Source organism: Mytilus galloprovincialis, chromosome 3, assembly GCF_965363235.1.
Source record: "Mytilus galloprovincialis chromosome 3, xbMytGall1.hap1.1, whole genome shotgun sequence".
In the NCBI taxonomy this organism is placed as follows: Eukaryota; Metazoa; Mollusca; class Bivalvia; order Mytilida; family Mytilidae; genus Mytilus; species Mytilus galloprovincialis.
The window spans coordinates 46563105-46584671 of record NC_134840.1 but is presented as its reverse complement, the minus strand read 5'-3'; the positions used below and the strand labels follow the sequence as shown (position 1 = coordinate 46584671).

At 32.5% G+C, this 21567-nt stretch overlaps 1 protein-coding gene across 4 annotated transcripts in view; it reads right to left on the bottom strand.

The window, feature by feature from the left end:
- Positions 1 to 13283: 13283 nt before the first annotated feature.
- Positions 13284 to 21567, bottom strand: part of LOC143068117 (patatin-like phospholipase domain-containing protein 7) — a 108100-nt gene continuing 99816 nt past the window's right edge. For all 4 annotated transcript variants that reach the window (XM_076241915.1, XM_076241916.1, XM_076241918.1 and 1 more), the window contains 4 exons: positions 18144 to 18275; positions 17435 to 17549; positions 17011 to 17195; positions 13284 to 15990 (listed from right to left, as the gene is read on the bottom strand). In XM_076241915.1, coding sequence (XP_076098030.1) covers positions 15946 to 15990; positions 17011 to 17195; positions 17435 to 17549; positions 18144 to 18275 — 477 coding nt within the window. In that variant the 3' untranslated portion in view covers positions 13284 to 15945. The remainder of the gene's footprint in view (positions 15991 to 17010; positions 17196 to 17434; positions 17550 to 18143; positions 18276 to 21567) is intronic.

Here is a 21567-nt window from a genome sequence, read left to right as displayed (position 1 = left end):
TATTGATTTACATATATATTTAAAAGGTTATGAAAATAAGAATATAAGTGCAATTATTGGTGTTGTATATTCCAATTGATTGGTAGGATTGCTATCAATAGGTTTTACCTGAAATTGTATTATTCTGTACAAAGGATCACCCTTTTAATTTTATGTACATATACACATAGCTCATCTGTTTATAAACGACATACTAATATGTTCTGTTAAAGATGTTTGCTGCTCTTTTTTTTGACTTTTTGTCATTATTCATGTAGAGCCTTTCAAAATTTTGTCTGCTAGCCTCTACTTTTCTTTTCATAATTTTATTACCTGTATTTTAAAAAGCTTATAAAGTCCTTTTTATTTATTCATAGGGAAAAGGTGCCAATGTTAAATTGATGAAAAGTCTAGAGAGAATAATTCTTTGCCAAATTTTCAATTATTATATCTCATAAAAAATGGCATAGATATTTTTTTTTTTTGCTTTTAAGTCCTGTTAATTATATACTATCAATGTTTAACAGTCTTTTGAAATGTTTGCTATTTTAAGACAGAGAAGCAAACATCCTTAAAGTATCATTAGAAATGCAGTATATTGAATGAACTTACTGTAGACAGACTTATACCCTGGATATTTCTTTGTTTTTACTCATATTAGGCCAGTGTATACTGCTCATAATGATTATTATTTTATCATGTCTTAATCTGCTTTACTACATTATTTCTAATCTGACTAACTTAGCCTATCTGTTTTCACCATAACTGGAAAATATAGTCAAAATATATGCTGGCCTTGTACAGATTAGGTGTGATATAATCTAATTATATACCCAATGACATTTGCTTAGGTGAGACATATTGATTGAAGTGAAATTATTATAGATTCATTTGAGTTGAAGCTTGGTCGTTTCGGGTCGAACAACTGGTCTTTTTTTTAGCTCACCTGGCCCGAAGGGCCAAGTGAGCTTTTCCCATCACTTTGCGTCCGGCGTCCGTCGTCGTCGTCCGTCGTCTGTCGTCCGTCGTCCGTCGTCCGTCGTCGTTAACTTTTACAAAAATCTTCTCCTCTGAAACTACTGGGCCAAATTGAACCAAACTTGGCCACAATCATCATTGGGGTATCTAGTTTAAAAAATGTGTGGCGTGACCCGGTCAACCAACCAAGATGGCCGCCACGGCTAAAAATAGAACATAGGGGTAAAATGCAGTTTTTGGCTTATAACTCAAAAACCAAAGCATTTAGAGGAAATCTGACATGGGGTAAATATGTTAATCAGGTCAAGATTTATCTGCCCTGAAATTTTCAGATGAATCGGTCAACCCGTTGTTGGGTTGCTGCCCCTGAATCGGTCATTTTGAGGAAATTTTGCTGTTTTTGGTTATTATCTTGAATATTATTATAGATAGAGATAAACTGTAAACAGCAATAATGTTCGGCAAAGTTAGATTTACAAATAAGTCAACATGACCGAAATGGTCAGTTGACCCCTTTAGGAGTTATTGCCCTTTATAGTCAATTTTTAACCATTTTTCATAAATATAAGTAATCTTTTACAAAAATCTTCTCCTCTGAAACTACTGGGCCAAATTAATCCAAACTTGGCCACAATTATCTTTGGGGTATGTAGTTTAAAAAATGTGTGGCGTGACCCGGTCAACCAATCAAGATGGCCGCCACAGCTAAAAATAGAACATAGGGGTAAAATGCAGTTTTTGGCTTATAACTCAAAAACCAAAGCATTTAGAGCAAATCTGATGGGGGTAAAAATGTTTATCAGGTCAAGATCTATCTGCCCTGAAATTTTCAGATGAATGGGTCAACCTGTTGTTGGGTTGCTGCCCCTGAATTGGTAATTTTGAGGAAATTTTTGCCGTTTTTGGTTATTATCTTGAATATTATTATAGATAGAGATAAACTGTAAACAGCAATAATGTTCAGCAAAGTTAGATTTACAAATAAGTCAACATGACCAAAATGGTCAGTTGACCCCTTAAGGAGTTATTGCCCTTTATAGTCAATTTTTAACCATTTTTCATAAATCTAAGTAATCTTTTACAAAAATCTTCTGCTCTGAAACTAATGGGCCAAATTAATCCAAAGTTGGCCACAATTATCTTTGGGGTATCTAGTTTAAAAAATGTGTGGCGTGACCTGGTCTACCAACCAAGATGGCCGCCATGGCTAAAAATAGAACATAGGGGTAAAATGCAGTTTATGGCTTATAACTCAAAAACCAAAACATTTAGAGGAACTCTGACATGGAGTAAAAATGTTTGTCAGGTCAAGATCTATCTGCCCTGAAATTTTCAGATGAATCGGTCAACCTGTTGTTGGGTTGCTGCCCCTGAATTGGTAATTTTGAGGAAATTTTGCTGTTTTTGGTTATTATCTTGAATATTATTATAGATAGAGATCAACTGTAAACAGCAATAATGTTCATCAAAGTAAGATTTACAAATAAGTCGACATGACCGAAATTGTCAGTTGACCCCTTTAGGAGTTATTGCCCTTTATAGTCAATTTTTAACCATTTTTCGTAAATCTTAGTTATCTTTTACAAAAATCTTCTCCTCTGAAACTACTGGGCCAAATTAATTCAAACCTGGCCACAGTCATCTTTGAGGTACCTTGTTTGAAAAATGTCTCCGATGACCTGGCCATCCAACCAAGATGGCCACCACGGCTAAAAATAGAACAGGGGTAAAATGTAGTTTTTTGCCTATAACTCTGAAACCCAAATCATTTAGAGGAAATCTGACAAGGAGTTAAATTGTTAATTAAGTCAATATATATCTGCCCTGAAATATTCAAATGAATAGGACAACTGGTTATTGGGTTGCTGCCGTCCAATTGGTAATTTTTAAAGAAATTTTGCTGTTTTTGGTTATTATCTTGAATACTATTATAGATAGCGATAAACTGAAAACAGCGATAATGTTCATCAAAGTAAGATCTACAAATAAGTCCATATGACCTAAATGGTCAATTGACCCCTTAAGGAGTTATTGCCCTTTATAGTCAATTTTTAACAATTTTCATTAATTTGGTAAATTTATGTAAATTTTTACCAAATATTTTTCTCTGTTACTAATGGGCAAAGTTCATTATAGATATAATTGTAAGAAGCAAGAATGTTCAGTAAAGTAAGAACTTCAAACATCACCATCACCAAAATACAATTTTGTCATGAAACCATTTGTGTTCTTTGTTTAATATGCACCAAGGTGAGCGACACAGGCTCTTTAGAGCCTCTAGTTTGATAGCTCATGACAAAAGTCAGTTTAATCCTTGCAAGGAAATTTGGGAATGTTTTTCATGACATTACTTGTTTTGTTGGTGATGATGATGTGTTTAGATTTTGTTCATATTCCTAAATATTTGGAGCCACATTATGGATATGAGTAAGTATTTAGATAAAAGCACAAAGTCATAAAATTTTATAAATCCTCGTACATCTATCCATAATATGCCATTTTGTATGACTTCGATTACACAACCCTAAAAAGGGAAGGCACAATTTAACAGAATGTGATCTGATATTAATTCATTCTTTCAATAAAATGTAACGGAGAAAAATGGCAACTCTTCAGTAAAGATTAGAATATATAATTTGCAAGTTAGATTGGACTAATTGAGTACAATATACTGTTAATAGATTTTGATGCACATGAATTTTCAAAAGTAGACTACTTTCTTGACATGAATCAAGAAAATAAATGTTAATATAAAAGCAACAGTTGTTTTTATCTGTATTTACGTAAAAATTACTAAAAATAATAATGTAACAGATAATTAAAAGCTTTTAATATATGTTTTATTTATTATTTAATATAGATTGCTTTTCTTTTATTTATACCTGTTTATTGCTAACTTGAATATCCTTTTTACAATCAGCTCAAAATTTGTGTTCCTGTGTAAAAATTTAGTAAACACATTGAATGTGCAAATTTAGTTATTAAACGAAGTAAATAGAAGTTATCTGGAAACTGAAGTGCAGTTTCATAAACCCGTATTTTTTTACTGGTAATCATGAAAATCATGTTGAATCATGTCAGATGGTTAATTGAATCATTTTAATATATTATATGTTTTATATATAAGAAATAAAAGACAATTCTTTCTAATCCATTGCTCCATTATATTAGTATGGATGTTTTTATAGAATGATAGTGCTGGTGTAGAATCTATTATGACTGACAGTAATACATTATGTGTTACCTAATCCTTCTATCAGCATTGTTAAATATACTTGTTGTTATATTAAATGACTTCTCAATACAGTTGTTCTTAGTTTTTAATCAGTTTTGGTTTTTATACGACCGCAAAAAAATTAAAATTTTGCAGTCGTATATTGGTATGATGTTGGCGTCGTCGTCGTCCGAAGACACATTGGTTTTCGCCCTATAACTTTAGTATAAGTAAATAGAAATTTAAACACAAGGTTTATGACCACAAAAGGAAGGTTGGGATTGATTTTGGGAGTTTTGGTCCCAACAGTTTAGGAATTAGGGGCCAAAAAAGCATTTTTCTTGGTTTTTGCACCATAACTTTAGTATAAGTAAATAGAAATCTATGAAATTTAAACACAAGATTTATGACCATAAAACGAATGTTGGGATTGTTTTTGGGAGTTTTGGTCCCAACAGTTTAGGAATTAGGGGCCAAAAGGGTCCAAAATTAAATTTTTTTTTTTGTTTGATTTCATCAAAAATTGAATAATTGGGGTTCTTTGATATGCCGATCTAACTGTGTATGTAGATTTTTAATTTTTGGTCATGTTTTCAAATTGGTCTACATTAAGGTCCAAAGGGTTCAAAATTAAACATAGTTTGATTTTAACAAAAAATTGAATTCTTGGGGTTCTTTGATATGCTGAATCTATACATGTACTTAGATTTTTGATTATGGGCCCAGTTTTCAAGTTGGTCCAAATCAGGGTCCAAAATTAAAGTCATATGAAATCTCAAATTTAAAAAAAATTATGCATATGTTTTTATAACTAAATGGATAGTTTTCATAATACAACTTTAATATGTTCATATACTTTTTTTTGAGGAAAATTCTTTCATTTGTCCACATTTAGAAGAAGTTTACTTATTTTTAATTGCTTGCTTCCATGAAGCAATTCGCTGACATATTTTCCGTATGCATAGTGACCTAAGCGTGACTCTTTTTTCGTAAAAATCCAGTGATCGCAATATGCATGGATCTGTCATTAAAATAAACAATTATCTAATTATACACGTTAAACACGTGCTCAATACCCATGCTTTTTGTTATTTGTTTACTATAAGGTGACAATCTTGGTAAACTTCAGCTGCAAGCACGGCATTTAATGAGCAGCCATATTTGCTAAATCATAACAGACAAAAGAAAAAAAATTGATGATTATATGATATATTTGCGTAAAAAATGATAAAATCGTGCACAGAGGACTTAGTTTATGATATGTACATGCATTGGTTCAAGAATTTGATAAACATTATTTTTCACCACTCACTCGTTTCTAATGACTTTAAACTTTGTTTGATTTCAACAAAAACTGAATTCTTGGGGTTCTTTGATATGCTGAATCTAGACATGTACTTGGATTTTTGATTATGGGCCCAGATTTCAAGTTGGTCCAAAACTAAACTTTATTTGATTTCAACAAAAATTGAATCCTTGGGGTTCTTTGATATGCTGAATCTAAACAAGTATATCGTCAGGTTATCGGAATTCCAATGGGGACTAACTGTGCACCACTTATTGCGGACCTGTTTTTGTATTGCTATGAGTTACAATTGATGACAAAAATCAGCAAAGACCCATCGAAAACAACATCTGATACACAAATTTAATAATACTTTTAGATATTTGGATGATATTTTGGCTCTCAATAATGACGACTTCAGTATGTATACTAAAGAAATTTATCCTGTTGAACTTACTTTAAATAAAGCTAATACTGACAATGACCACTCCCTTTCCTCGATCTTGATATATATCATTAACGGAAAGCTTAATTCGAAAATTTATGATAAAAGAGATGATTTCTCATTTCCTATCGTTAATTTTCCATTTTTAGATGGTGACATTCCCTTGTCACCATCTTACGGTGTTTATATATCTCAACTTGTACGATTAGCTTGTGTATGTAACAATGTTTTAGATTTTAAAGAGAGTAATTTATGTATTACTGAAAAATTATTACACCAGGGTTTTCGATATCACAAACTAGTCAAAACATTTACTAAATTTTATCATCGGTACAAGGACATCATTCGGAAATATAGCTCAACATGCAGACTTCTTATACGTTCAGGTATTTCACATCCAATATTTTATGGAAATATTCTTTATAAAGCACAAAAATGTCAGTATTCACCTCAGAAGCTAACAAAACCTTTAAATAGACTTATTAAGAAGGGATATAGTTATGACACTGTTGTCAGGTCATTAAAGATTGCAAATTTTGTCGTTAATATTGATTCACTTATAGGGTCTTTGCATCGGAACTAAACACATTTATTATTAATAAACCAGTTGTTGGCTTGACACGGGTTATGTTCTTCTCATATATGTAATGATGGTATGATACTAAACCCCTCATGGGGAGGATTGTGCCTGATATTCATATGATGAAGACATAATTTTTCAATCAGTTTAATTGAAGTCTGGAGCTGGCATGTCAGTTAACTGCTAGTAGTTTGATGTTATTTATGTATTATTGTCATTTTGTTTATTTTCTTTGGTTACATCTTCTGACATCAGACTCGGACTTCTCTTGAACTGAATTTTAATGTGCGTATTGTTATGCGTTTACTTTTCTGCATTGGCTAGAGGTATAGGGGGAGGGTTGAGATCTCACAATCATGTTTAACCCTGCCACATTTTTGCGCCTGTCCCAAGTCAGGAGCCTCTGGCCTTTGTTAGTCTTGTATTGTTTAACTTTTAGTGTCTTGTGTACAATTTGGAGTTTAGTATGGCGTTCATTATCACTGAACTAATATATATTTGTTTAGGGGCCAGCTGAAGGATGCCTCTGGGTGCTTGAATTTCTCGTTGCATTGAAGGCCTGTTGGTGACCTTCTGCTGTTGTCTGCTCTATGGTCGGGTTGTTGTCTCTTTGGCACATTCCCCATTTCCATTCTCAATTTTATGTATTAAGATTTTTGCTTATGGGGCCAGTTTTCAAGTTGGTCCAAATCGTGGTCCAAAATTAAACTTTGTTTGATATCAACAAAAATTGAATATATGGGGTTCTTTGATATATGCTGAATCTAACCATGTATATAGATTTTTGATATTTGGACCCGGTTATCAAATTGGTCCACATCCAAAATTGAACTTTATTTGATTTAATCAAAAATTGAATTCTTGGGGTTCTTTAATATGCTGAATCTAACCATGTATTTAGATTTTGGATATTGGACCATAATAGGTAAATGTCCAATTTCAAATTTTAAGGTTTTAAAGTTTAAGTTCTTAGACCACATTCATTCTGTGTCAGAAACCCATGTTGTGTCAACTATTTAATCACAATCCAAATTCAGAGCTGTATCCAGCTTGAATGTTGTGTCCATACTTGGCCCAACTGTTCAGGGTTTGAACTCTGTGGGCGTATAAAGCTGTGCCCTGCAGAGCATCTGGTTGCTTTATATTATATGATTGTTTAAAGAACTATAAGATATGTGTGAGGTATTCATCATCGAGGAGACGGCAGCATTAAATCTATCACATAACCTTGAACATGATGATGTGCATATTACTGAGTTTGTAATAACATGAGTAAAACAACTGGTGCCACATGTGGAGCAGGATCTGCTTACCCTTCCAGTATTACTCTCTACTGATAGATATGGTGTGATTGAACAGTGTAAATAGGTGTAAGGGTTTGCTCCATGTTATGATGCCTCAGATGAACAACAATAAACTGCTTCACCAAGTGCAGCTAAATACACCCGCAGAGGTCCAACCCTGAACAGTTGGGGCAAAAATGGACACAATATTGAAGCTTGATACAGGTCTGAATTTGGATTGTATCGGTAATTAAATATTTGACATATTATAGGTTTCTAAATAAATGAAGTCAAAGAAGTTGAAATTGGTTATATGAATTGAATTTATATTCAATTGAAGATTTCTTGCTGTTGTGCAATACTCTGTTGTCAGGCTATAAACAAATAAAGTTCAATTAATTCTCAATGTCACATTAGAAATTTATGAAAATCAAAAGGAGCTTACATCAATAGATATAAACAGTTCTCCAAAGTTTCATAAGAATTACTGACAGCAGACAGAGGTATGCTGTTTCTGGCGTCGACGTCGATGGCTTCAACAATGTATTAGTTTGTGATTATGTCTAGTTTATGGTGAACGACAAGTGGTAGGTCAATCATATTTAGTATGCAGTTGTATAAGCATTGGCACATCTCATTTCCATGGAGATTATTTGCCCCTGCCCCTCAGTCATGGTCTATTGACTTCAAAACGCTTATTTTACATATATTAGTTTGTGATTAGGATAGTTTATGGGGAACCACAAAAGGTAGGTCAATGATATTTGGTATGCAGTTGTATAAGTATTGGCACATCTCATTTCCATGGAGAATATTTGGCCTCACCCCTCAGTCACAGTCTACTGGTAATGACTTTGAAAATTATCTTAGTTTACATGTATTAGTATGTGATTAAATCAGTTTAAGATGAACTGCTTATGTAAAATCAATGAGAATTGGTATGTAAATTTATTTACATTTGCAAATATTGTTTCCATGGAGATTATATAGCCCCACCCCCTCTTCATAGTTCATTGACTTTGAAACTTTAACATAGTGTTGTATTTAGTTTTGGGAACAACTTATAATAAGTCAATGGTATTTGGTATGCAGTTGCATTAGCATTGGCACATCTCATTTACATGGAGATTGTTTAGCCATAACTCAGTCATGGTTCATTGACTTTGAATATTTGCATAACTTGTGTAAGATGTTAAAGTATTGCTATTTTGATTTCAACATTTGCATAATCAAAATAACAAAAAGGCAAGACATATCTCTGTGATAACAGTTTATTGTTGAGCCTGCAATTTTTGTTACAGAAAGCTCAACATAGGGATAGTGATCCAGTGGCGGCGGCTAATTTCTTAAAAGCGTTGTATTTTAGAAGGTGGAAGACCTGGATGCTTTATACTTTGTATATAGATGCCTCATGTTAGGAAGTTTCCGTCAGTCACATGTCCAAATATCCTTGACCTCATTTTCATGGTTCAGTGACTACTTGAAAAAAGTTGAAGATTTTTTGTAATGTTAAATTCTCTTTTATCATAAGTAATAGGATAACTATATTTGATATGTGCGTACCTTGCAAGGTCCTCATGCATGTCAGACAGTTTTCACTTGACCCTGACCTCATTTCATGGATCAGTGGACAAGGTTCAGTTTTGGTGGTCAAGTCCATATCTCAGATACTATAAGCAATAGGTCTAGTATATTCAGTGTTTGGAAGGACTGTAAGGTGTACATGTCCAACTGGCAAGTGTCATCCGACCTTGACCTCATTTTCATGGTTTCAGTGGTTATAGTTAAGTTTATGTGTTTTGGCCTGTTTTTCTTATACTGTATGCAATAGGTCTACTATATTTGGTCTATGGAATGATTGTAATTGTACATGTGTGGTTGGCAGGTGTCATATGACCTTGACTTCATTTTCATGGTTCAGTGGTCAAAGTTAAGCAACTATATTTGGTGTATCAGAATATTTCATGATCTATGTCAGTAGCGCAGATTTTATTTGACCTTGACCTCATATTCACGGTTCATTGCTCAGTGTTAAATTTTGGTGTTTTCTTCTCTTTCCTATAACTGGAAAATCCCCCTATTTAATGAACAAAACCCTGTAACACGGAAACGTAAAATCCAAAAATTTTAAAAATAGAAAGGGAGCTGATGTCAGATATAGACAATTCACCACAATTTCTAGCAAGTTGGTGAAAGCATTCTTGAGTATTGTCCGAAAACTGGAAAACCCCCTTTTTTAATGAATAAAACCTCATAACTTGAAAACGTAAAATCTAAAATTTATAAAAAAACTAAAGCAATCACACGTCAATAGATATTATAAGTTATCTACGTTCATATCCGTAGATATGAATATTTTAACACCCTGAAGTATCCAAGTACACCATGAGGCGCAGCCAAAGGGTGTACAGGGTACTAACGGTGTTAAAATATCAATAACTACGGATATGAACGTAGATAACAAATTTATCCCCGGTCTTAGTCAAAATCTGGCGATTTTTAGTGAAATCTGACAACAAAGTTTAAAGTGAAAGTAAAGTTTTTTTCATTCTTTAAATATCGTTTATTGAAATTTGGGATTTTGACATATTTTTAACTGGGTGTAAGGTACTACCTTTAGTGGAACCCTACAGGTAGACAAATATAACACGTTTTTAATCTAAAGACAGAGAAAATGAAATGGGTCGAATTTGGCACTTAAAAGTTGTGAAAGTTACATCATAGACGGTATGATGTCAACGTGGGTCATTTGCAAAGCTAGGTCAGTAGTCCCATTCATTGACAATGTGGCAGAATAGTGATGCATTTACTAAAATGAGTGCAAATACTCGACATAATAAGATAAAATCATTAGTGGATTAAGTATCTAATTATACAGACATTATGGATAATCTACAGAATTTGATAGTTCGTAATGAACAAACATGGAACCAAGGAAAACGTGCATAAATTTCCCTGATGTGACAGGTAGCAACGTCTGGGGATATGGGTTAGCAACACTCAGGGGCTATGGTTTTTGTAACGACATGCGCTAACCAATCAAAATCGTAGAAATATACTAAGCCGGGGATGATAACAATTCACCAAAGGTTTATGCAAATTAGTTAAGCGTTTTTTAGTTAATGTCCGACATGTTGACCACGGACAGACGGACAATGATATACATAATACATCCCTTAAATAGGCGTATAATAAAAGTGATGTTTCTTGCTTTTTGTTTTGACAAGTGGGTGCAGTACTTTTGTGTCATGTATATCAATACACATCTCTTTATCAATATGTCCTAATCTTTAAAATATGTTATTCAACCATTATTTAGAAACAGTATACTTGCATTAACATTGGTTTTGAGTCGTTATCCAGAACTTATTACCAGTAACTAAACATGAGGGGAACCTCACTTTTCATCAACTCAGCAAGACATTAACCAAGCAAAAAGACTTAAAAACATGATACATATGTATGAAACTGTGGCAAGATATTTTACCTAACAACAAGAATGTGTCCAAAGTACACGGATACCCCACTCGCATTATCATTTTCCATGTTCAATGGACCGTGAAATTGGGTAAAAAATCTAATTTGGCCTTAAAAGTAAAAAGATCAACTAATAAGGAACATGTGTACTAAGTTTCAAGTTGATTGGACTTTAACTTCGTCAAAAACTACCTTGACCTAAAACTTTAACCTGAAACTCACACTTTTAATTTCTATGTTCAGTGGACCATGAAAATAGGGTCAAAAGTATAATTTGGTTTAAAAATATGAAAGATCATATCATAAGAAACATGTGTACTAAGTTTCAAGTTGATTGGACTTCAGCTTCATCAAAAACTACCTTGACCAAAAACTTTAACCTGAAACTCATACTTTTAATTTCTATGTTCAGTGGACCATGAAAATGGTGTCAAAAGTCAAATTTTGTTTTAAAATAAGAAAGATCATATCATAAGGAACATGTGTACTAAGTTTCAAGTTGATTGGACTTTTAACTTCATCAAAAACTACCTTGACCTAAAACTTTAACCTGAAACTCACACTTTTAATTTCTATGTTCAGTGGACCATGAAAATAGGGTCAAAAGTCTAATTTGGTTTAAAAATATGAGAGATCATATCATAAGAAACATGTGTACTAAGTTTCAAGTTGATTGGAATTCAGCTTCATCAAAAACTACCTTGACCAAAAACATTAACCTGAAACTGACACTTTTAATTTCTATGTTCAGTGGACCATGAAAATGGTGTCAAAAGTCAAATTTTGTTTTAAAATAAGAAAGATCATATCATAAGGAACATGTGTACTAAGTTTCAAGTTGATTGGACTTTAACTTCATCAAAAACTACTTTGACCTAAAACTTTAACCTGAAACTCACACTTTTAATTTCTATGTTCAGTGGACCATGAAAATAGGGTCAAAAGTCTAATTTGGTTTAAAAATATGAGAGATCATATCATAAGAAACATGTGTACTAAGTTTCAAGTTGATTGGAATTCAGCTTCATCAAAAACTACCTTGACCAAAAACTTTAACCTGAAACTGACACTTTTAATTTCTATGTTCAGTGGACCATGAAAATGGTGTCAAAAGTCAAATTTTGTTTTAAAATAAGAAAGATCATATCATAAGGAACATGTGTACTAAGTTTCAAGTTGATTGGACTTCAGATTCATCAAAAACTAACTTGACCAAAAACTTTAACCTGAAACTGACACTTTTAATTTCTATGTTCAGTGGACCATGAAAATGGTGTCAAAAGTCTAATTTTGTTTTAAAATAAGAAAGATCATATCATAAGGAACATGTGTACTAAGTTTCAAGTTGATTGGACTTCAGCTTCATCAAAAACTACCTTGACCAAAAACTTTAACCTGAAGTGGGACGAACGGACGCACAGACGGACGCACAGACGAACGGAGGCACAAACCAGAAAACATAATGCCCCTCTACTATCGTAGGTGGGGCATAAAAACATGTGAACCCATGCTACATTTGCATGAAAATGTTGTAAGAAAGGGACCTTTCAGGAACACATTAAGTCACACTCCATTTGCATTAAAAATGATATTGTATACCCAGATTTAAAAAAAAATTAAAATAATGAAGTACAGCATATGGCCACCAGCTGCAAACATTTACCTTAAACTAACTTAAGAATCAACCATCAGTGCTTTCCTAATTTTGATATGTTGATACTAATGAATAAATGGATGTCAATTTTGATATTAACGATTTTCACTTATATTGTTCAGCAGTTGGCAGTTTTAACTGTTACTTTTCAGGAGTTATGGTCCTTGATCTATTGAAAAGTGAAACTTTATGTCGTTTCCATGCAAAATGATAGTCAAGTTTGATATTGACCATTTTCATTTTTTGCCCTTCAGGATTTATAGTACTTGATAAATTGAACCACTTGGTTAGAATGAAAAAAGCCTGAAACCCTTTCAAAATACCAAAAACCCAGTTTGCTGTCAATTTGACAACACATTCCTTGAATTCTCATATATAAAAAAAAACATAATTATAAATAAATTTATTTTTCAATAGTCATTCACATGTATACATCAACAAAAATAAAACAACAAATACTTGCATACATTAACAAAGTATCACAATATATCAAGATCTTTGAATCAATGCCCTTGATTGGATTGTACAATAATATTGTTTAGCTCTCTCCTTTTTTGGAGAAATAAACTCTAATAGGATTGAGCAATAGTCTCTAAACTACTAACTACTAGGTTGAATATTCCAAAAGTAAAATGTTACTTGAATTAAATGCAAAAGTTCTCAACCCGTGTTATAGGCAGGGTTATCATCTATTAACCATGATAATGGGATAGAAGTATATGGAAGTATATAGAAACAGGCTCTTTTCACCAAAAAACAAACAACTAAAATAGATAGTAAGTTATACTGAAAGTTCATGAGTCAGAGTATTTTTACCTCGTAAGATTGTTTGTGAAACAAGTCGCTGAGCTTTAAATTTTCATTTATCAGATTCTAATAAAACATAGCTCTTCAATAGGACAAGGAAGTGTTTAGTGCAGCAGACACATTACAATATTCCCCATTTTATAGTTAGGAATTTCACAGAAATAAGTACTATCTGCATATACAACTAAAGCAAATAAATAAGGCACATTAACTTATAGAAATCACCAGTAATGCTGTCATTAACATATCTAAATACTTATACAAATGGTTAGACACTTGTGAACAAAAAACAAGACATTACTGATTACACTAGCAGTGTACTACTTCTACCTCTGTTAGAATATTTTTCTGGAAGAAAAGGTTATCATGAATACTAACAGTACATGTAATAAAAATGGCAGCAGTCCTTTTGCACAAATTACTGTTTTTCAGGGGAATCATTTGGGCCAAATTTTGTTTTCAAAATGTATCAATTGCGCCAATAATCGGAACTCATTTGCGCCAATTTACCTGTACACAGATCCATCATAAATATTAATGATTAATATTTATTCTTATTTTTGTCTTAAAAAGTTTCATATGTTTGGAGATATTTCACCATGAAGATGAGGATCTGGAAAGAAATGACTTGAAATGCATTAGACAGTCCATGTACAGAGAGAGAAGAAAACTTATTGATTTGCTGAATATTTAATATAAGATATGCCAAAAGAGAAGAAAATAGAAGCTTTAAATTGCTGATTATATTTTAGCCACATTTTTTGATGACCCACCATCCGTATAGGCTGAAACTCTATCTACCCCAAGACCTACCAGTAATGGAGCAGAAGCATTCCACAGGAATTATTATGAACTGTTTTATGCATTTCATCCTTCAATATAAAAGAGAAGATGTGGTATGATTGCCAATGAGACAACTGTCCACAATTCCAAAATGACACAGACATTACAACTATTATAGGTCACTGTACGGCCTTCCACAATGAGCAAAGCTCATACCGCATAGTCAGCTATAAAAGGCCCCGATATGACAATGTAAAACAATTTGAACGAGAAAACTAACGGCCGTATTTAAATAAAAAAATTAACGAAAAACAAATATGTAACACATAAACAAATGAAGTTACAAACTACTACATACATTAAATTGTGAAGTATCCATGCAGCAGCAGTAAGAAGAAAGTATGTTTCAGAAAAGGAAACATTTGCCGTGTAAACTGCCGGTTCCAAGTCCGATAAAAGGAGGAGTGAAGTCATTTTTCTTCTAATTGTAAAACAATTTGAACGAGAAAACTAACGGCCGTATTTAAATAAAAAAATTAACGAAAAACAAATATGTAACACATAAACAAATGAAGTTACAAACTACTACATACATTAAATTGTGAAGTATCCATGCAGCAGCAGTAAGAAGAAAGTATGTTTCAGAAAAGGAAACATTTGCCGTGTAAACTGCCGGTTCCAAGTCCGATAAAAGGAGGAGTGAAGTCATTTTTCTTCTAATTGGCGTAATAGTATAGTTTATTTTTGGTGCAAATGATTCCATGTAATTTTAAAACAGGTGGCACAAATGTAGCATTGGAGAAAAAAAGTTGTGGCGCAAAAGGACGCATTTTTGGCGCAAACGGATCTCTCCCATATAAATATTAATACAAGACTATTTACACAGTCAGAAAGACACCAAATTATTATAAAAATTTATTTCACGTCAAACTTAATAGAAATTTCAAACTTGAGCTGAATCCTTTAAATGGACATGTTAACTTTAGCACACACACACTATGCAGTTTTTTTGTGATTAAAAGTTTTTTTCACTTTAAAAATCCACTCATCACTTTTATTTATGTGTTTTCATTAGTTAAATAAAGCTGTCTTAAATAAATACTTTTGAAATTCTAGTTTTATCAGTTCAAGATCAAATATCTTAGAGAAAAACCACTATTACCATTTATCAGGTTGATGTTCCAAAATATAAAGCAATATGTCAGTGACTAAAACTGCAAAGAACACTTAATATAGCTTTTGACAGTAGGTAGGTTAAATTGAAAACATAAATTCAATTGGATGAAAAAATAACCTTTACCTTTAAAGGAAAAAATAAATATTTCATAAATAAAACACAAGAAGTATAACATGTCAGTATCTTGTCCTCATTTGATATCTTCTTTAATGATTCGTCAGATGATGTGTCTACATCTGATATCTGTTTTTTGATTGGTCATATTTGGTATCAACTAAACTGATTAGTCAGATGATTTTCCTAATCTGTGTCTCAGTGATCCATCAGACTGAAAATATAAAAATAAAATCAGCAGATTACTAGATCTACTATGGTCTACTTGTACTGGATGTAAGCTACAATTATCTGTTTTAAGTAATAAATGTTTTCTCATGATACAATGAAATCTTTACAACCGATTTCATTGAATGTGTATGCAAAGGTAATATCTTTGGTTAGCTTGCTTGCTAGCTAAACAGTAAAGTCATTATTAGGTCAGGTATACTACCCTCCTTTCAAAGTAGCCTAGTCCAACAGATAGATAGATTGGTTATCTGACAGACTAGTCTACTCTTAAAGGACTTATTTTACCTTGCATAATAATGACTTCACGGTTCAGCTTGCAAGCATGCTAACCAAAGATATTACATTCGCCTACATACTCAATGTAATCGGCTGTAAAAGAGTAAATGGGATAAAACACTTATTTTCAACAAGTACTGTTACAGCATTTTTGTTCATGGATTTTGTGGTTTCCTCCCTTCATTAAATTTAGGTAATCACAATACACATTTCCCATAGAGTCTAAATGTGATCAACTATAAAAACAAAAATCAAAAACCTCAACAACGAATAATGTTTTCCAAACCTCAACAATTGATACCCACTAAGAAAAATACAGTAGGTGATAATATCTATGATGGTAAGTCCTTCTTATTAGGACAATGTGTGCAGCATTAAATTCAGAAATATAACAAAAACAGGTGAAAGACAACTACAGGATCTAAAGAACTGTGTCTTTAACATTATTAAAATGTAATTCACAAATTAGATTTCACTTTTGTTCATATTGTTTTGCTGATGTGTTAATTGTTTTCAGTTTCTCTCTATCTACTATAGTTATTGCCCAAATAACATTCAAGGGCAATAACTACAAGAATGACAACTCTGCTAGTCTTTAGCTATCAAGATTAACATTCAATATTTACTAACTGGGTTGTAAGAACTATCCAATGCTATTTAAAACAAACCTACTGATCTTTTGCGATCATGATGGATATTAAAGTGACATAACTTAATATGAACTTACCTTACTCATTCCAACACTTAATCCTTTGTTATCGTCTCCACTCAGATCATCTTCCTTTTCCTCTATAATATCAGCATTAATTACATCCTCAATATCAATGTCATCATCATCATCTTCATCATCTTCATATTCATCATCATCATCATCTTCCTCATTTCCATCATCAAACATTGCTTCATTTATTTCTGAAGCGATATGAATTACAAATAAGTTATAAAATGGTTACATTAGTGATATGGGTTGATTTATAGAGATTGATTTCTTGATTAATTATTGCTTGCTTCATGTCAAGTGGCAAACATTTGATTGACATTCACAAGATTTGCAGAAAGATTTAGAATATTTTTATATAAAGTTCCATTCCTTACAACATGGAAATCTTGAACATTTTTTCTTAAGAATTATCACCACAGAACAAACTTACCATCATCAGTATCAAAGCTACTCTGTGAGACATTAGAAGAAGGACTAGGTTCTTCTATTTTAGATACTAGCTCAGCAAGGTCTGTAAACTTAGCAAGTGAAGGCTGTGCCATTGTCTGAAATTAACAGAAATCATTAAACTGTATAATCTGGTAACTGAAGTAATAACTGCCTTAGATCTGGTCATATAAAATATTACATCTTTTCAATGTGTAATCTCTGATAATCAAGACATTTCCCTATTTAGAAACTATGCTATATTATATGTAAAATGTACATAACATATAGATGTATTTACACTTTTTGGGTATTTAGCTGAACTTGCTCTAAAGACCCTAGATTTATCTCTGGATAATAATATTAATAAATAATAATCATGCAACAATTACCTTTAGTGGGTAAGGCTCTTTTCTCATTGGTCCTATCTATTGGATACTGCTCTTTTCTTACTGGCCCTATTCAGAGCTAATTACTGTTTCTTGTTTCCCCAATATAGTGTGCATGCTCATTAAAGCCTTTTTTCTTACTGGCCGTATCCAGAGCTAATTACTCTTTCTTGTTTCCCCAATATAGTGTACATGCTCGTTAAAGCCTTTCTTGTTTCCCCAATATAGTGTACATGCTCATTAAAGCTTTTTTACTGTTACTTGTTTCCCCAATATAGTGTACATGCTCATTAAAGCCTTTTCTTACAAATATTGTATACTAACCTGTACCCTCTTCATTTGTGGTTGATCTTTGAATGCTTTTCTATGACCAGGTTTAGGTCTGAATAATTCATCCACCAATCCTCCTTTTATCCATCCATTTAATAATGCTTTACCATGCTGGTAACCAACATCCTGTAGAAAAGCAAAACAATCAAAATTATATATCACTTCAGAAAACATCTATATGAAATAACTACAAAACATTTTGACTTAGACTTGTCGCTAGAGTGCTCCTTATTCATTTCTGACACTGCAGTGTCATAATTGACAAACACTATGCATAAGAATACCAGAGGCCTATTATGATTGGCAATGAGACAAGTATCCACCAAGGTTCAAATAAAGTGGATGTAAGTAATCATAGGCAACTGTACTGCCTTCAATAATGACGAAAATAAAACCATACTGTATAGTTTAGTTGGCTATAAAAGGCCCTGTCTTTTGTTTTTTTTTTTGCTATTTACAATTCCCTGTATGTATTATAGTTCAAACAAAAAATGAGCGAAAAAAGTTTCTGGAGTGTCATAATTGACAAATTTTGTACAAAAGACTACCAAAGACGTACTATGTTAATGAGGTGTCTGCCCCTGAAAATTTTGAAAATATCCCTTGTGTAATTGCTATAATATAATATATATTCAAATGGCAACATCTTTCAAGAGTAGTTGCTCCTATAAAGAGTCAATGGACCATTTTGAAATTTTGTAGTTGGGCAGATCTTATTTTGGTGAAAGTTTTGCAGTTTACAGATCCTCTGTAAAAATAAATTATGGGAAAAAATGTCTTTTAAGGGCAATAACTCCTTTCATCCACTGAGGATTACAGTTACCTGTAAAGTTGACTTATTTGTAGATCTTACTGTTGTTATCATTTTTACATTTTAAAGATTCTCCTTATATTTTATAGTTTCCAAGATATGGTGACCAAAATCTGCATATTTTTTATATACATATGAGCTTGAAAATGCAATCTCCCCAATGTTCTATTTTAGCACCAGTGGTTACTTTTTTAGATAAATCAAATCACCCTTTACAGTTTTCAAACTAAATTCCCTATGGAACATTCATGTTAAGTCTAGATGTTTCAGTTAAGATTTTACAAAGATGTATGCCAAATGTAGGCAATACCTCACAAGGCCTTTTGGACAGGTAAGCCAAAACATTTCAGATTAATCCAGACATAAAGATCTCTTTTTACTTCAAGCCACAATGAACATTTACATGTATATATTAGTACATATATCAGGCTGTTAGTTTTCTGTTTTAAATAGTTTTTGGTGGTCTATCATAGATTTTGATGCAAATTGAGTTTTGCTTATTATTGAAGGTCATACACTGACCTATAGTTCCTAGCTTCTATATCATATGTCTTTGGTGAATAGCTATCTCAATTAAAATTTTATTATAAATGAAACCACATTTTCTTGTTCATAGTTCTTAGAATGATTTCATACAAGCAGGTATAGAACTTAAAATAAAATTCTGTGAACTCTTTGATGTAGTATGGTTTTGTTTTTGATTGTGCCCATGTTGAATTGTTATCTAATATACTGTTACCCAGTACTTATAGTATTAAGGACTTTCCTGTACTGATTTGTATGTATCTTTAATGTGTTTATAGAAAAAGAGGGTCATGTTCTCACAAACTACTGTAACCCTGCCACATGTTCATGTGCCTGACAACAAGTCAAGAACCTCTTCAATGATTTTTTATTTTCTGTTTAAATGTTTGTTTTTTTTTGGCTTATTGTGTAACAGGGTTGCTGCCTCATTTAAGTGTAAGCAACAGCTACTTATTTCATATTATTTTTTGCACTTAGGACTGAATAAGTTCCTTAATTGGTGTACCGATAAACTAATACTGTATAGACACCTGTTGACCTCTAGATGTTTTTCATTATGTTTGTGTTGTTAGGATACTGTCTAATTGACAATCATCATTCTTTTTGTACATGTAAACTACTTTTCAATGTTTGGAAAACTGGTAGACAATGGCATATCTGTGATAACTTTATGAACATTTTTTAAAACAAAACAAAATCTAGAAACAGCAAGAACTTTCAGTTTTAGAAACATGATTTTTTACTACATGTTGTTGTTATTGGCTTTGAAATAGCTTTCAGGAACTGTGAGTACTCTTAGATCTGCACCTTTTGTCTTTCATGTTTTTGGGGGATTTTTTTTTTGTGCTTTGCATTTATCTGATGAGTTGAGACCTTTTAAACTGTTTGTTTTCTTGTTGAACTATTGACACCACTGTTCCAGGTTAGTAGGGCTTAGCACTAGCAAACATATTTAATGCTGCCACATTCTGTAAGTGGCTGTCTGAAGTCGTGAGTCTGTAATTTAGTGGTTGTAATTTGTTGCTGTATATCAGAATTGTTTCTTGTTTGTTATTTTGTACATAAATCAGGCTGTTTGAATTGTTTTGCTCATTGTTGAACATCCAGTGACCAAAACTTATAAACCTCTGGGTCATTTGGTCTGTTTGAGAGTTGTTTCAATGGTAATCATACCATATATTCTCATTTTTATATTGAAATAATGTATAAACACCTGTCTTTTGTAGCACACTGAATGTCCACCTCTGTTTAGCATTTGATTTGTTGTGTTGTTGTGTTACTGTCTAGAGAATCACTACTTTCTCAATGTATACCAGTGCTATGTTTTTTCAATGTATACCAGTACTATGTTTTCTCATTAAATACCAGTACTATGTTTTCTCAATGTATACCAGTGCTATGTTTTTTCAATGTATACCAGTGCTTTGTTTTCTCATTGAATAACAGAACTATGTTTTCTCCATGTATACCAGTACTATGTTTTCTCATTGAATACCAGCACTATGTTTTCTCATTGAATACCAGCACTATGTTTTCTCATTGAATACCAGTGCTATGTTTTTTCAATGTATACCAGTGCTTTGTTTTCTCATTGAATACCAGCACTATGTTTTCTCATTGAATACCAGTGCTATGTTTTCTCATTGAATACCAGTGCTATGTTTTCTCATTGAATACTAGTGCTTTGTTTTCTCATTGAATACCAGTGCTATGTTTTCTCATTGAATACCAGTACTATGTTTTTTCAATGTATACCAGTGCTTTGTTTTCTCATTGAATACCAGCACTATGTTTTCTCATTGAATACCAGTGCTATGTTTTCTCATTGAATACCAGTGCTATGTTTTCTCATTGTATACCAGTTCTATGTTTTCTCATTGAATAACAGAACTATGTTTTCTCAATGTATACCAGTGCTATGTTTTCTCAATGTATATCAGTGCTAAGTTTTCTCAATATATACCAGTACTATATTTTCTCATTGTATACCAGTGCTATGTTTTTTCAATGTATACCAGTACTATGTTTTCTCATTAAATACCAGTACTATGTTTTCTCAATGTATACCAGTGCTATGTTTTC